Raw genomic sequence first — 17317 nt, 5'->3', positions numbered from 1 at the left:
TTTGGTCTGTGCTTTGCAGTTTATTGCACCATGCCCAGGTAAGATCCAGGCAGGCATAGGAAAACATATACAGAGGGTTCCAAGAGGCAGTTTTGGCTTTGTAAGAAGAGTTATGATCCTGGTGTCATGCCAATGCAGCTTCCATGACTTTTCCATCAAAAGCAGTAACTCAACATGCCAAGCTGAGATGACATGTGTAACCATAGCTGGGCAAATGGCATCTAGGTCTGGGAAGGATTCCTGTGTCTGAACAGTATTTTGAGGATGTACATGATGCTGCTGTCATTCTTGGTAGGAACCTTTAGTCTAGTAAGAACTCTGAAGAATAACAAATTTACTACTGAAGAAGACATCACTGTTTCGTACTGTGAAGAAAGGGATGGGATAGGGAGGGGAGAGAGAAAAAGTGAAAAATGATAAAGAGACTTGAAGTAGCTTTAAAAATTTTTTTATTTAGCATTCTTTCAGTACTTACAGCCAGAATTTTGTCAGGGTCATACACATGCGTACGTGTCCCTTATGCAAGGAGCTACCCTTTTTTGTGTTCTGTGGCAGTTCATATGTCTTTTCCCTTCCACAGCACCTACCCCCTCCAACTTTAAAGCCTCTGGAGGTGCCCTGAATAGTCATTCCATGCTTCAGAGAGCGCGGGCAGGATTGGAAAAGAATCTGGCTATGTCTCCATAGCCAGACACACAATGATTACAGCAGCACCAAGACCCCTGGAGCACACCAACTGATTTCAATACTGATGTCATTACTTTGTGTCTGGCTATAGGGATGTAGCCAGACACTTCTCTGATCCTGATGTCTGTGCAGAGCAGCTTCAAGGGATTTATAGTAAGTCGGTGTATGTGTGTGTATGGCTCAGTGTAGCTTAGGCCTGCATGCGTATATTTACACTATACTGAGATTGTAGTGTATTGATGTAGTACTGAGGTCTATGTGTGTTAACTGGCTGATTTGGTAGCAGGAAGTTTGTGTCATCATTAAGTTTTGTGCTGGCCAGTGTAAATAATATGGTTTTCATTGTCAATGTCTGCTGCATTTCATCTTCCTCTAATCTCACTATCTACAATACTCCCTGAAACAACTACTGTATATATACCTGAAATACTATGTAATATTCCATGCATCTAATGCCCATAAAGGTGTTTGTCTTTATGATGCCACAAGATTATTTCTCGTTTCTGCTTTTCATCAGTATCTCTAGGAACTGCAGCCTACAAAAATGAATTGTCATTTTTCACTCTTGTTGAAGCAGGCTTGCAAAGGTGTAGGAAACAGAGAACCAATAGAGAAAACTGAAATGTGACATAATGAAATCTAAAATGTGGCATACACTCAGCTCTTCTCCTTCCAAAGTCCCTCTCAATCTAGGACTTGAAAAAGCTTCTAGCTTCTCTGCCTTCAATCTCTGTACTAACTATTTGGCTCAAATTCTTCAGCTGTCCTCTTTCATAAATCCTGTTTCCCTAAAAAGCTCAGTGCACACAGCTCCCCTCAGCCTCATCAGGTCCTATGTGAGAATCTACTCTGAGGGCAACTGCCTCTTTTGCTTCTAATGAAAGATATACAGATGTTCAGCATTCTGCCACTGATCCTTTCTACTTGGCAAAATCCTGAAGAACATTTCACACCATCAGCTTGGAAAGAGAGGCAGATGAACAGTTAAAATCTCATCTCACCTTAATTTCAAAACATTCAATTCGCTAGGTATACCTAGAGGTGTAAACACACATACACTCACACATACACTGAATACAGCAAATCAACTGAGGCACCAACCTTATGTGGCCAGTTTCACCTTGTCAGCACAGAGTAAAAACTGCTGGACGTGTTCTGTGCAGTTCACCACAGACGTCTGGTTTAGTTTAAGGCACTGTTCAAAAGCAGCAAATGGTTCTGCACAATCATGACGAATCTTCTGTACAATTGGGCTGCAACAAAAGCCACACAGGTATGTAAAAATGGGGAAAACTGACAGGGCCTGAGCTCTTATTTGAATCTCTATGTGTGCATCTATGCTGTAGAAATAATGCAGTTTGACACCACTTTAACTGCTATGGTTCAATCCTAGGGAATCCTGGGATTTGAAGTTTTGTGAGGAATCAACACTTTGGCAAAGAAGGCTAAAGACTTTGTAGAACTTAAAATGGCAGGATGCCATAGGATGGACATACAACATTTAACTATATTATTTCTACCATGTAGATACACCCTCAGTGTTGTCTGTAAAATGGATATGGTAATATTTAGCTGCCTTAAAGGAAAAATTACTGAGACAAATTTATTAGAGGAATGTTACAGTAAATATTTAGCTGCCTTAAAGGAAAACATTACTGAGACAAATTTATTAGAGGAATGTTACAGTAATATTACAATTCAAGCAAAATCAGATTCACAAAACTCCCTTGCCCATGTTAATCTTTCCTATTTTGCCACCCATTTCTGTTCATAGACCCTTCTCTCAAAGATCGTTCCCAGTTTCTATGAAGGTTTTATTTAAACTCATATGCCTCACACAGGGTTGCCTCCACTTACTAATGGCTTATGGAAGAATCAGTTGGAAACCTAAAATGAGGGAGGGAGGGATCCACACATACAAACTCAGTCCATGAGTCACCCATGAACAGTCATACACACACTAAGGGTCTTGTTTATCACTCCAACACTTCCTCCTTCTTATTCCTGAAAACTATTCTGCTGACTAAAAGCAACACTTTCCATTTAGAAAGGTCTGGAAACAAAAAAGACCCACACTTTCCCTTCCATTATCCTCATCATCACACCACCACTTTTTGTAACAATTGTCCACATGAGAGCATTAGAAATATTATCCAGACAGCAGCCCAAACTGCATGAGATACAGACAGGGAAAGCCCTTACCTGTCTGTACTGCACGCACAGAGCCACACTGCCCCCTACTACATGTGCCATCCCATTCACATTCAGCAGACTAGCAGTATACTCCCCACTCTCAGCCGCCAATTGTTGGTGTCTAAATTTACATTTAAGCATAACTAGACAAATGTGAAAGAGAAAACATACAGGTGTGAGAAGGTTTTTCCAGCAACCTGCATCCTGTATCCATCCAGCCACACTTTCTGTGATGTGAAATGATGGTGTTGTTACTGTGTGCCTTCAAGTCGTTTCCAAGGTATGGTGACCCTAAGGTGAACTTATAATGGGGCTTTCTTAGCAGGATTTGTTCAGAGGGGGTTGCCTTTGCCCTCCTCTGAGGCTGGAAGAGTGTGACAGTGGGCTTTCCTGGCTGAGTGGAGTTTTGAAGTCTGGTTTCCAGAGTCCTAGTCATAGTTGAACAATCAAACTACTACAGCACATCCTCACGCCAATAAAATAAAATTAAAAATTAAATAAAAATTAAAAAAGGAGAAAGAAAAAGAGAAAGAGAAAGGAGGGGAAGAGAGGCAAAATGGGATCTGAAATTTTGAAGAGCCATCTGGCAGCTCTCCCACTCTGCAGAAACAAAGTAGATTGACACCACTTTAACTGCCATGATCCATCCTGTGGAATCCTGGGCTGTGTAGTTTGATGAGTCTGATCTGTCAGATAGGTCTAGTGCCTCACCAAACTACAAATCCCAGGATGCTGTAGGACAGATTTATGGCAGTAAAAGTGATATCAAACTGTTTTCTTTCTACAGTATGGATACACCCCAGATTTATTCTACACAAAGGTATTTGCTAAATGGTTCTCTTAGAAAACTTACTGGGAAGAGGTACACTTGGCCATTTCAACCTTGAGCTGGTGGCAGTCCTGCTGCCAGGAGGAAGGGTTGGCCGCGACACATTGGCCATATGCTTCAGTTTCTTTGCGGCAATGACGTGCTGTTACCTCCAAGGCTGCTTGCCTGTTGGGATGGAGACATTATGCCCTTAATAAAGAAAAGAACAAGCACAACTGTGTGGCATGATGGACAGAATATTGTAGAAATTCTATGGAAGAATGCCATGTGGGTACAGTAAATACTTAGCAGAATTTCTCACACATATCACCTCAAACCAAACCAGTCCTACTCCCAAATATGATTACATCCTAAACTCAGATGGGTGCAGACGCATAACACCAGAGGCATTCTATAAGTTTTCAGAGGAATTTGTTTAATCGTTGACTTGATGAATCTCTGGCAAAATTATGCACCAAAGCATATAGAAAGCAGACAGAGAGATGTTTGTCTCCTCACTCTTAGTACATAATCAAGAGTTACCAGCTGAAGATGGGACAAGTAGGCTAGACAAAGGGAAACCCTTCTGCACACGGGGGACAATTCACACTATGGAATTCACAACCAAAGACGTATGTAGATGGCAACAGTGGACCACTACCATTGGGCTCGACCTACCTCGCAGGGCTGTTTTGAGGATCAAGTGGGGGTGAAGACAGCCAAGAAAGACAGGCTGCTAGGGTAACTAATGAACTGACAAACAGAAAGCAACATGGAGGCAGTACAGACCACCCTGAAACAGCAGCTGGAGTTGCCCGTTATAACTGCAGAAGGACGCAGCAGCCAAACCACACAGCGTTCCTCCGCAGTAAAAAGAACCCAGTTCTTCTGGGTTCTTTTTGTGGTGCGCTGCGTATGTCATGAGTGCGCCATTGGTGCACTCGTGACATATGCAACACACAGCGATGTGCAGATGCTGAGCGGCGGCAGCGTCATCATGGTGGCGCCCACGTGGACAGGACGCCACCATGAGGACGCTGCCCGTATGGACTAGGGTTCTGGAGCATGCGGTTGCTGCGTGCTCTGGAATCCTAGTTTTGGCACCAGCACACCGCTTTTGGCCGGTGTGTCTTGGGCCTTGGACAACTTCAGAAATACAGTTAAATGTCTCCACCAACTTTGAAGGACAAGAAGTCACTTAACCAGACTAGATTAGTAACAGCATCTGAGGGTGCATCCACACTGTATTATTATTATTTCTTACCTGCCTCTCCCCATGGATCAAGGTGAGGAACAACAAAAAACCAATAAATACGCATCAGTTAAGAACACAATATCAGTGAAAACATACATAATTACAATAACAAAGAAGACACATATGTATTAAAATAATCTATGTTTAAAATGCATCATTTCAAAATTATAGTTTTAAAAATCATCTGGATAAGCTTGTTGGAAGAGATTAGTTTTTAATGTTGTTTTAATTAATGTTGTTTTAAATTCAGACAGTGTATTTAGCTGTTGAATCTCTTCTGGCAGGTCATTCCACAATCTAGAAATATATAAAGTAGAAGGCTTTCATGGCCAGCATCCATAGTTTCTTGTGGCTTTTTCGGGCTATGTGGCCATGTATTGAATAGGACTTGAGCATCCACAGATTTTGGTATTTTTTTTGGGGGGGGGGATCAAACCTCACTATGTTTTAAAAAGACCAATCAGTATGCAAAGGGATCAGTATGGAAAATCTGTATTCAAAGAGATCTTGCAGCACCTTTGAGACTAACTGAAAGAAAGAAGTCGGCAGCATGAGCTTTGGTAGGCTTTGTCGACATTTGGACCTGCATCTGAGGAAGTAGGCTCAAGTCTAGGAAAGCTCACGCTGCCAACTTCTTTCTTTCAGTTAGTCTCAAAGCTGCTACAAGATCCCCCTGAATGCAGAGACAATGCCATCCGGCACCACTTTAATTGCCATGGCTCCATCCTATGGAATCCTGGGATATCTAAGGAGAGTATGTACTGTATGAGAGAGCGCGTGTGCTGTAATGGTTTGAGTGTTGGATGTGGGGTGCATATACACTGTAGAGATAACGCTGTTCGACACCATTTTAACTGGCCTGGCTCCATCCTAGAGAATCCTGGGATCTGTAGTTTTGTGAGGCACCAGCCCTCTTTGGCAGAGAAGGCTAAAGACCTTGTGAAACTACAAATCCCAGGATTCTATATAGGACGAACCAACAGCACTTAAAAGTGGTGTCAAACTGTATTGTTCCTACTTCAGTGGTCCCCCAAAGTGTGCTCTGTAAAGGGAATTTTGGACTTCATCTCCCAGAATCCCAGACTTATTGGCCAAAATCTTGAAAGTCCAAAATCTCTTTCAAAGGGCACAGTTTGGGGGGACCACTGATATAGATGCACACTAGGACTCTGGAGGAGACCAGGGTTCAAATCCTCTGCTTAGTCATAGAAACCCACTCTTTTGGGCAAGTCACACTCTCTCAGCCTCAGAGGATGCCACAATGGCACAAAAAAACCAACACCTCTGAACAAAACCTTGCCTTAAAGTGGGCTCAAACTGCACCATTTCTACAGTGTATGTAGAAGCACCCTTTGCCAGCCTGAGCTGCTGCCCTCAGTCCCTGTCGCTTTAGGAGGTTCAGGGAGGCAGGCTGCTGGGCTATGCAGTACTTTGGCTTGGCCCAGCAGGGCTTCCGTAGAGCCAGAGAAACTGGAACGAAAAACCCAGAGAGAAGCTTCACTCACATCTTGATGCTTCTCCTTCAAGGGCAAACTGAGCCTCTTCTTCCTCCTCTGGCTGGCCGCGCATGCTCTGTCGCTACTACTAGGGCCACTCTTCTGCGCATGCTCAGGACATTCGAGGCAGTAGCCATGACACCGGAGGTGCGCGCATACTCTTTCGCTACTACTAGCACGGCCACTCTTCTGCGCATGTTCAGAAAGTCCGAGGCAGCGGCCGTGACGCCAGAGGTGCACGCATGCGCGTTGAAAGGACGACGACGCTTCGCCGAAAGCCACGTGTAGAGCGCCGGTGGTGAGGAAAGAAAGTCGAGCTTCCAGGAGCGGGCCGGGCATGCGCAGTTTGGACACGCGGCGAGTGAGCATGCGCGGCGGGAACCTCCTGACCCGGAAGTAGAAGCGGCGGCGGGGATGGTGGTTCCCGGAGCCAAGATGGCGGCGGCAGTAGCAACATCATCCTCATCATCGCCCGGTCCCGGTCCCGGGGACGACCTGGTCCAAGCGGTGGTTCCGTACCGGCGCCGTTCGCGGCTGTTGTGGGGGACGGTGCTGCCCTTCTGCGCGCTGTACCCGCTGTGGCTGTGGCTGTGGGGCTCCTGCGCCTGCGCCTGGCTCTGGGGGGGCAGCAGCAGCAGCGCCGCCGGCCCCGAGGCCCCCGAGGCAGCCCTCCTGGCCCTGGCCGCCATCGGCGCCGCCCACCTCCTCACCGCCCTCGCCGGCCTCTGGAGCGTCTCCGTCCACTGCCTCCTCTACTGCTCCTCGGTCAGTCGCCTTCCTCGGCCGCACCGCAGGCACAGGGCCAGACACGCTGCGGAAATAGCCCAGTCGGAGGCCGCCTTAAGTGCCCTGGCTCTGTGCTAGGGAATCCTGGGAACTGGAGTTCCATTGCGGCACCAGAGCTGAAGGCTCAGTGTCTCACAAACACTACACTAGCAATGAGCCAGGGCAGTTAAAGCGGTCTCAAACTGGATTAATTCTGCAGGGTGTTTTGGACCATGATGCGGGTTGGCACCCCTTGAACGGTGCTGTGGAATTCTGGGAATTTGTTGCAGTACCTGGCGGAATCTCTTTCTCCTGGAGCTTCAGTCCGTTGCTTCGTGCCCTTGACTACATCCAGACAGCATGAATAAATGAACCACTTTGGAAACCGCCTTAACTGCCACGGCTAGAGTCTGTGGAGTTCTGGGAAATCATGGTAGTTTTGTGAGGTGTTTAGCCTTCTCTGGGCTGCAGCCACACTGGAGAAATAACCCAGTTTGGTGCCGCTTTAACTCTTTTCTGGCTCAAGGCTATGCAATTCTGGGAGCTGGACCCCACAAGAAACTCCAACTCCCAGAATCCTCCCAGTGTGGATGCAGCCACAGTCAGAAAGAGCTCCGGAGCCACAATAAAAACGACAATTCCCAGTATTCCCTAGCACTGAGCCAGGGCAGTTAAAGTGGTCTCAAACTGGATTGTTTCTGCAGTGTGTTTTGGACCTGAGAGAAGGAAGCTGGTAGCAAGAGCCTGCTTCCTCAGATGCATGAGAGCTGGAGTAGAAAATCCAGAGACAGACCTATATATAAACCAGTTTTGCATGAGAATGTCAGTTAAAATTAGCCACTTTGAAAGGGTTGCCTGAGTGGGCAGAGGGTGGTTGCTTTCCCTGTAGCTGAAGGAATGACAGACACACACACATCATTGCTTCTCCTTTTAGAGAAGGGGACTGAGTCCGCATTACAGAATTAATGAACTTTGACACCACTTTAATTGCCATGGCTCAATGGTATTGAATTCTAGGATTTGTAGTTCTGTGAAATATTTTCACCTTCCCTGCCAAAGAACTCTGGTGCCATAACAAACTACAGACCCCACAATTCCATAGCATGGACCCATGACAGTTAAGATGGTGTCAACATTAATTAATTCTGCAGTGTGGCTTCAGCCGTTGTGTTAAAACATGACACCCTTCACATTCTGCTACTGTCCCAAGGTGCCATTCTCCAGTACTTTGCCTGGGGACTTGCTGGAAGCATCAACAGGTGAAGTAGATAGACTCTGGCCTTCCTGGAGAGAGCCACTGTTTTATTCTTAATGAGCTGCCGAGTGACAATCCTGGCATGGAAACCAAATGTTGAGTGGCTGAGCCCATCCTTGTGCCCTGTGGAACATTTGAGGGCAACTGTCAGACTTCATAAGGATATAAGATCATTAGGGATTTGGAAGTCACCAGCTGAGGGCTGTTAGTGTGTCCATTTGCTAGTATTCATTGCTTTGTTGCCACTCATATTTTGCTTTGCCAGAACAGAATTCATCTGTTACTTGCACATAATAGACTATTATGTGCACACAATAGACATATATTTGTTAGAGGTAGTAGATATCCAATTTTAAGAAATGTTTCTTATGTGTGTGTGTATTGTTGTCTGTCTTCAAGTTGTTTCCAACTTATAGCATCCCTAAGGCAAACCTATCACAGGTTTTTCTGGGGCTGAGAGTGTGTGACTCACCCAAGGTCACCCAGAGGGTTTTCATGGCTGAGCGGGGAATAGAATTCTGGTCTCCAGAGTCATAGTCCTATGTTCAAACCTCAAACTACACCACACTAACTGATATGTGTGTGTGGGTGTGTCCCTTAGGTTTTAAAGAGATGTAGTACAATGTGAAAGGTGTTGGGTATTCTAGGTTGCAATAGGATTGGCTTGAATGTAATAATTTTTATAACATTATCAGTGATGTATAGAAAAGCTGCAAATGAACCCTTTGAGTTATGTAGGTGCAGATCTGTGATTCTATGATTCTGTGTGTGTTTAAAATTGGTAGTAATTCATCCTCATTACAGAATAAAGCATGCTATAAATCTAACAAATGAATGAATGGATGCTTGTGACCCTCTACTGTGATGACAACAACACAATGCATAATGAAAAAGACCTTTCAGCCATATGATAACTAAAAAAAAAAGGGCTGTACACTGAATTAGATCAACATAGGATTTCGTCAATTATATTGCAGTTGCATAGAAGACAGAGTGTCCACCTTGTTTCTCCATACTTGTAGTTAGGTAGGCAGGCTTTCAACTGCATTGTGTGTGTGAGGAATGACACATCTTGGCTATTTCTTGGACTTTGTCAACACTAATGACCTCAAAGGAACCAATCTGACAGAGGTTGTTGTAAGGTCAAATCTTTCCATGTATCTGCTTTCTTCTCTCCGAACACAATCATTTCTGTGGGGATTGGTAGCAAAAGAAAATAGTATAAAGGCGCCAGATCTCCTCTGATCTTGGAAGGTAAGCAGGGTCAACTCTGGGTAGTACTTGGATGGAAGATCGCCACTGAATGCTAGATGCTGTAGGCTATATTTCAGAGGAAGGAACTAACAAAACCACCTCGGAATATTCCTTCTCTAAGAAAACCCTCTGAAATTTATGGGGTGCTATAAGTTGACATGGCACACACACACACACTGCACTGGCTCTAGCATGAAGACATATTCTTTGTCATCTTGAAGTGCCTCCTACTTTTCCTTTCAGTTTCTCCTAGATTAGAGCTTATTTTAGCATGCTTGGAAATTCTATGCTCACTAGGACTTCCCTGTACTTAAAACATCCCAGGCACAGTGTTGTATCTTCATGATTAAAACTGGAGGTCCATTTTGTTACTACAGTCCAAAATGAATATATTTCTCCTTGATTAGCTAAATTCTGAATTTTAGAATCTAGGAGTGAGCAAAGTAATGACCTGCAGTTGCATGCAATTCTTCATGCTGGGTTTTTTTGGCTCTCGTCATTCTGAGTGATTCACCAGACCTATCTTTTTCCAAGGCGGGAAAATATAGTTCATATTTTAAACTGGTTGCAGAAACCCCCAAAACCTCCACTCACTTCTGGTTTTATTTGTTTCATTAGTGCCCAGACACATCACAGTTGCCAAATTCCAATCTAGACTAATAGCCAGGCATCCTCCTTGAAGCTGCATAGAAGCCCTGCCTGGGTTTATCCCATTCATCCCTAAGCATTATAATTAGATAATTGGATTATGCTTTCTGAGAGGCAATCATAATACTTTGTTATTCTTGTGTGCCTTTGTTTCTGACCTATGGTGACTCTAAAGTGAACCTATCATGGGGTTTTCTTGAAAAGATTTGATCCAAAGAGATTTGCCATTGCCTTTCCCTGAGGCTGAGACCATATGACTTGCCCAAGCTCACCCAGTGGGTTTCATGGCCTAATGGGGAATCAAACTCTGGTCTCCAGAGTCGTAGTCCAACACACCAACCACTACACTACATTGGCTCTCAGTCATAATACGCAGTCTTGTAAAATAAGCCCACACAAGTTATCCTGCACAGAGCCTAGTTGCTCACAGAGGAGGGAAAGCCATCTCTGGAGACAGCATGGTCCTGCATAATTAGTTGTGTGTGTGTGTGTGTGTGTTTTTAAATATCTTCCACCCTCTCCATAGGTGATGGAGCATCCATCTTCATTCTCCTGATGTCTTGTTTCTCTTGAAAAAGACAGGTGTTGTGGGTTTCTCTCCCTTGTGCAAGAGCCAGGATACCATGTCCTTTCTCTGTCAACCCATTCACTTGCCTTCATGGACATCCTCATCACCAGATGAGTTCTTAAATACAAGTGTGATGGATATTTCTTTTTCTGAGTTACCATTTCTTCTGGGAACATAACTAATAATATTGCCTCATCACTTGTGGTTCTGTTGGTCCATGAGTCAAAGTTCCCTTCAAGAGCAGTAATTGGATGGACTTTTTCAGCACACACTTAGGAAATGGCTTTGTGTGGAACAGGATGCTGGTTGTGCCCTTTCCAAAGGTCAGATGTGGCAGGAGCTCTTTGTTCTTTTTACTGCATTAAACTTCTACCAAACTTCCTTTCTTCAGACCCACTTTGCTTTTTAATAATTTCTAGTGTTTACTGCCAACAAATACCAGGTGTATAGGCTAAGGAACTAGCAAAACCAACTCTGAGCCTTGACTAAGAAAACGCTGTGCAATTAATGGGGTCACTATGAGTCACAGGTGACTTGAAGGCATACACACACAAGACTTTTGTCTTGAAAGTTATGGATCATTTGATGCTTTCACTGAGTGATCTTGGTTTAATTGTAGCCTTTCAAACTAGTAGTGGAAAGAACTGCATCTCTGGGATGATCAGCCTGCTAGAGGTCCTCACTCAATGCCTAAGGTCTAAACTGCACTGCAGAAAAAATGCAGTTTAATATCGCATTAACTGCCATGGCTCCATCCTGTGGAATCCTGGGATTTGTAGTTTGTTGTGGCACCAGAGCTCTCTAATAAAGATGGCTAAATATCTCACAAAATTACAGATCCCAGAATTCCATAGCATTCACCCATGACAATTAAAGGTGTGCCAAACTGCATCATTTCTGTAGTACAAATTAGACCTAAGAATAAAGTCACGGTAGCAAAGCAGGTCAAGACCTCTGGCTGAAGTCTTGGAAAGCTGCTCCTAGAGTAGGAGTGTGGCATTTCTCTTGCTGCTTTACCACAGGAAGGCATGCAAACAAGTTTATATAAAGAAAAGGCGGTTGACTTACATGGAGATGACAGTCTTTGGGGTGGGAGTGAAAAATTGAAGCATCCTCTCTCTGTAACTGTTGTGTTGCTGCCTGAAACTCCAGCTGTCTGGAGGTGCGAGAGGGAATGGGCAACCAGGGACCCTGTAATAGCAACACACTGCATTTGCTATCAATTCTTGCATTTTCTTCCATTGTGAACAGCCAACACAGTGTACAGCTCTTATTTATGACCCAAGCCTTGTAGCTGGAAGTTTTCATGTGTAGCTATGGGCAGATATTAAAGCCTGGCAATAGAATTGAGTGCGGGAAACAGGCATCATAGAGGCTTACCGAGTTAATGTTCACATCTGCTTTTTTGTTATTTGTGAAACATAAAGCCCTTCTTTTGGCTCAAAGCAGGATATATTTTAAATAAGAATTACACTAATATTTTAATGTAATATTTTAATTTTTAATAATTTTTTAATTTTTAATTTAATTAAAATTTTAAATATGAATTTAAATAAGAGGAACAATTCAAATAATGTTGTTGTTTTGTTCTTGTGTGCCTTCAAGTTGTTTCTGACTTATGTGATCCTAAGGTGAACCCATCATGGGGTTTTCTTGGCATGTTTCTTCAGAGGCGGTCTGCCATTGCCCTCTTCCGAGGCTGAGAGTGTGTGACCGAGGGTCATCTAGTGAGTTTCCATAGCTGAGATTCAAACCCTGGTCTCCAGAGTCATAGTTCAATGCTCAAACTACTACTCCACGCTAGCTTTCTTAATTCAACTGATCTTTTAAATAATCGCCTTAATGATTTCAGGCTCTGAACAGAATGATTTAAATTGATGCCAGAAACAAACCAGGAGCCCTTTTCCAAGAAGTAGATTGATAGCCACAAATGCTCATGTTAATAAAGATCAGTTAGTCTTAAAGATACTGCTACATTTCTTCCTCCTTTTGGCTTTTTAAATCAGGAACCCCTGCTGATTAGATAATAAAGATGTAACATGCTTCCAAGTAACGTTGTTTTGTTGCATTCTTCCAACAGTGGTTTAGGCCTAATTAATTCCACTGCAGTGGATTTAGATAATGCAGTGGGCTGTTTTCCTCCTAGCTCAGCAATTAATCTGGTTCTAATTGTAAAGCAGGGTGGACCAGAGCCATTTCAGAACTTGAACCTAATTAAATAAATAAATCACCCCTCTCTCCATCACAGGAACCATAGAAATCTACATATTCCCGCTGTCATCAAAGTCTGCTGTTGAAGTCATTTACTTCTACTTATCTCCATTTCCATAATTTAAACTTTCCAGAAATCAGTTTCGTGATGACAAGTAGTTTAATTATAGAGATTTTAGTGCAAAGGCACAGGCACAAGATTGCTTTCGGTTCTCAAAATCCCTACTAATGAAACCCAATTAAATGATGGTTTGTAATTACTTATTTAAATTAGGCTTTCAATCAGCCTTGAAATTAGCCACCTGAGGCAATTGCTGTACTCTGTCTCATTGTGGATCCTAAGTCTGTGTAAAAATTCAGGTGAGCAGGTGGGCAATCAGGCTATGTGCTTTTACTCAGATATAGGTGCCCTTCAGTACATTGGGAATCATTCCCTAGTAAATATAGGCAGAGCAGCTTGAAGCTCTCAGTCTGATTTTAGAAGCCTTCTGCAAAAGATCAGTTTGGACATCTGGCAAGAGTGCTTCGTCCTTCAACTAATAAACTGCTCCAGTATAAGCATAGGATATCTTATCCAGTGATAGTGCTGGAATATTTGCTCCAATTGCACCATTGATAATCTAGCCTTTCTCTGACCTCAGCCATAGATGGGATGGGAAACTAGAAAACAGCTTCCCTGCCTACAGTCTTATTCGCATATACTGACATTTTACCACCTATCGACCTAGCTGAGAAAGATGCGAACATTCAGTCAATACCTACAAAGCAGTCTTAAAGCAAAAAAGCAAGACACAGCAGTGAAGGGGAAAAAACCATCCTCAACATTCACCACTATCTTACCCAACTTACTTAAAATGCAGTTGGTTAAGTAGGTATGGGAACATTTAACAAGAGGTTAAATATCAGGCAATCTAAAAGTGCTAGTGTTGTAGATAGAATTTATTTTGAGCTGTATTGACAAATACAGAAGGTGTCTATGTGTCCCTTTCTTCCTCACGTACATGGACACACACCTCTTGTACAACACATCTGCTTTCCTTGGCTCTGGCTCTAATAACTGGCTTCCTGTTGTGTGTCTTTCAGGTGCGCAGTCCAAGAAAAGCCACATTGGCAAAAGTTGTGCCAACTCCAAATAACGGCTCTGCAGAATTGGTGCCGCTTCACCGAGACCAGGTAAAAAAATTATTTTGGACAGTGTATAGCTTGTCTGCTTTGAATATCCCATTTTGCCTTTGTCAGCCAAGACATTGATTTGACAGTGTAGCACCTCAATACAGGCAGAAGATTATCATACTACACTCTTATAGTGCTGCTATTCCTCTTTGACTCCTCTGGCTGCCTCCTATTGCATTCTGGGGTTTGTAGTTCAGTGAGGCCTAAGATCTCTCTGGCTGAGAATACGAAATGCCCCTCCCTAAATTGCAAATCCCAGAATGTAACAGGAGGCTGCTAAAACAGTAACAGTGAAATAGCAGCACTATAAGAGTGTAGTGTGGTAATCTCCACAGTCAGAAGACGTGAAATGCAAACTTTGTAGTCAAACTTAAGTAAGAGACTTGCAGACAGCAGGTTGGAGCCTGATTTCTCCTGTATGACTAGAAGCACTTATTCTATCCCCATTTCAGTGGAGACCTCTGCTGAAGGAAAAAGCTGAGAAGGGGAGGGGGAATTTAGAAGGGGTGGGGAAATGTTTTTCTTTTGCTGTAACCCCTACATTATTCCAGAGCTTTCCCCAATTCTCTTAAACAGTTTATAGAAGTGTGAGGCCTGCAGGGGGAACTTGTAAACAAATGCCTCTTCCTCACACTAGCAAGAACATCTATGAGCAGAATATTCATTAGGATCCAAGCATAAGTTTTTATCAATGCTAAAATAAATCAGTTCATCCTTCCAGGCTGCTTTGGGCATTTTTTCCTCTTTGGGAAGCAGGGGCTAGGATTTTCTGTCAGCTTCATTCATCTCTTGGGTTGTCCTTCTTCCTGTAATTCAAGGGTGAGAATTGTGCAGTTGTTCAGATGCTGTTGGATTTCAGTTCCCATCATCCTTAACCTGCGTAGGTTAAGGGGAAAGGTTCAGGAAGTTACACTCCTGAAGCATTTGGTGCACTGCAGACCGTAGTTCTCATTCTAGCTGCAGCTTTTTGTTGATGTTGGGATTTCTTTGTGGTCTCCGTGAATCATACATATGGGTTCCTGAAGCCCATGTAGTGCAAAGAGCAGAACTTTCTAGAGCTCAGTGATGTTTTCAGCAATAGCCTTGCCCCCCTGGCTGACACACAGGTTCTTACATTGTTCCCACACAGATCTGCAGTTCCTTTTTGTCCACTTTTATGGCAGAATTGTTAAGAAGTTGCTTTTTGATTGCTTAGCAATTCCTTGTATTAAAAGTGTTTTTTTACTCCATACTGTGTACTCTTTTTGATTGTTGTTGTGTCCCTTTAAGTCATTTCTGACTTACGGAGACCCTATCACAGGGTTTTCTTGGCAGGAATTGTCTTTGCCTTTGCCTTCCTCTGAGGCTGAGAATGTGTGACTTGCCCAACGTCATCCAGTAAGTTTCTGTGTCTGAGCAGGAATTTATTCTCTTATAATCCAACATTCAAACCGCTATATCACAATGTCCATCTGTCTGCTTGTCTCTCTCTCTCTCTCTCTCTTATTACTGAACTAAACTCAGAAATGGTTTCTTCCACATGGAAATAGTTGATTTTGTGTTGTTTTTCTTCTAGGGGGAAGATGGACAAGAAGTCCTTTCCTTTGAATTTCAGAAAATCAAATATTTCTATGAACTCAGTGAGAAGAAAAAATTCTTTCCTGTAGCATTCCCTGTGGAACATCCACTGCAGTATTATCAAAATGCACGAGGCTACCAGGAAGACAAAGAAATCAAAGCAGCAGAGAAGAAATATGGCACCAACAAGTAAGTGGAATACAGGTGCGCCTGGTTACTGCATTGATGGTGAGCATGTCTAGGAATCGGAGCAATTGAGCTCTTAGCTGCTGAATGTCTATATTGCTGTCTAGTCAACTTAAAAATATTAGTCGTCTGGATTGTAAATTGAATAAGCTAGTAAAGAAGTACCACTTTAAGGGTGCATATATGTAGCAGTAGTAGTAAAAATAGCCATAGATTAACCATAGTTGCTATTATGTCATGCTTGCAGTGAGCCAGGCCCGTTGCAGAGGGGTTGCATAGTCTGCTTTTGGTTTAATTTCAAAAAAATTGAACTATTTAGACATCTTTCTTGAGAAAGAACTCAAGACATCTTACAATAATTAATCTTTTAAAAAATAAAAACAGAACAGCAGAAACAATATGTAATGTATTGTATGTAAAAGAATACAATAATTATTGTATGTAACACAAAATATATAATATACACTGAACATAATATTAAAAATGCCTCATTCAGATGCTGATTAATAACTATAGGAAGAATTGCATGGAAATATTTTTGCACTTGTGTGGGACTCTTGCTACAGCTGTTTATTCACCCATTGGTTCTACTCCTGAACAGATTACCCCTTCTGTTATAACTGGTCTTTAGAGCTGTAGGTATGAGTGGAATTTAGCTCCAAACAGACAAATGTAACCTCCCCTCACCATCTGTCTGAAAAGATCTCACAAGAAGTAAAGGTTCTCTTTTCAGAGTTATGCATCTTTTCTATATACTGTAATACTTGTTTTAAAAAGGGGGAGGGAAGGAATGTAGCAGCACCTTTTAAGATGGATGAATCCACTTCAGATGCATTAATGGAGTGATATTAAAGCCATGTAAATTTAAGTACAGTTATATAGCTGAGGGTGAGATAGGGTGTAATGGAATAAAAAATAGCTATAAATTGTGCCTCTGGCCATAAAAATTTAAACAGTGCATGAGATTATATAAGTCTAGCAAGCAGCTATTCTGTTGATCCTGAGGTGTAAGAGCAATAAAATCCGATTACTCACAATTATTCCCTTGAAATATGAGGTTTTCTGAGGACATTTCTTTGTTACACGTGTTATTGATGGGGAAAAAACTGGTATAAATCCATATATTAATATATGTAATGTGCCTGGAAACCATTTTCACTGTTCATACCTCTTTTAATGAATTGAATATGTTACTATATTCCAGTTCAGGGGTTTTTCCAATCTTCCTTTGATTATTTTTTCTTTGGTTGGTTGGTTGGTG

At 42.7% G+C, this 17317-nt stretch overlaps 2 protein-coding genes across 4 annotated transcripts in view; one reads left to right on the top strand and one right to left on the bottom strand.

Moving 5' to 3' along the window:
* On the bottom strand, positions 1-6779 carry LOC149322799 (coiled-coil-helix-coiled-coil-helix domain-containing protein 5-like). Its single transcript, XM_089483213.1, has 4 exons — positions 6449-6779; positions 3734-3874; positions 1789-1940; positions 1-365 (listed from the first exon to the last, which is right to left on the bottom strand). Coding segments are annotated over exons 1-3 (294 nt in total). The 5' UTR covers positions 6451-6779; the 3' UTR covers positions 1-365; position 1789.
* Positions 6656-17317, top strand: part of LOC149322798 (endoplasmic reticulum transmembrane helix translocase-like) — a 56132-nt gene continuing 45470 nt past the window's right edge. The window contains exons 1-3 of one of the 3 annotated variants that reach the window (XM_089483189.1): positions 6656-7204; positions 14224-14313; positions 15869-16059. In XM_089483189.1, the coding sequence (XP_089339315.1) occupies positions 6854-7204; positions 14224-14313; positions 15869-16059 (632 nt within the window). In that variant the 5' untranslated portion in view covers positions 6656-6853. The remainder of the gene's footprint in view (positions 7205-14223; positions 14314-15868; positions 16060-17317) is intronic. The other 2 variants (XR_016272121.1, XM_089483178.1) reach the window with 2 other exon arrangements.

Source organism: Sceloporus occidentalis, unplaced genomic scaffold, assembly GCF_023333645.1.
Source record: "Sceloporus occidentalis isolate IW3139 unplaced genomic scaffold, rSceOcc1.0.p SCAF_1, whole genome shotgun sequence".
Lineage (NCBI taxonomy): Eukaryota > Metazoa > Chordata > Lepidosauria > Squamata > Phrynosomatidae > Sceloporus > Sceloporus occidentalis.
The sequence above is the reverse complement of the archived record's forward strand: the minus strand, read 5'-3'. Positions and strand labels throughout refer to the sequence as shown.

What these genes read in the sequence shown, in the direction of transcription:
- LOC149322799 (XM_089483213.1), bottom strand. An exon ending in GCCAAGTGTACCTCTTCCCA is followed by an intron (nt 1,941 to 3,733) that starts GTAAGTTTTCTA and finishes CTTTTGTTGCAG; the next exon opens with CCCAATTGTACAGAAGATTC.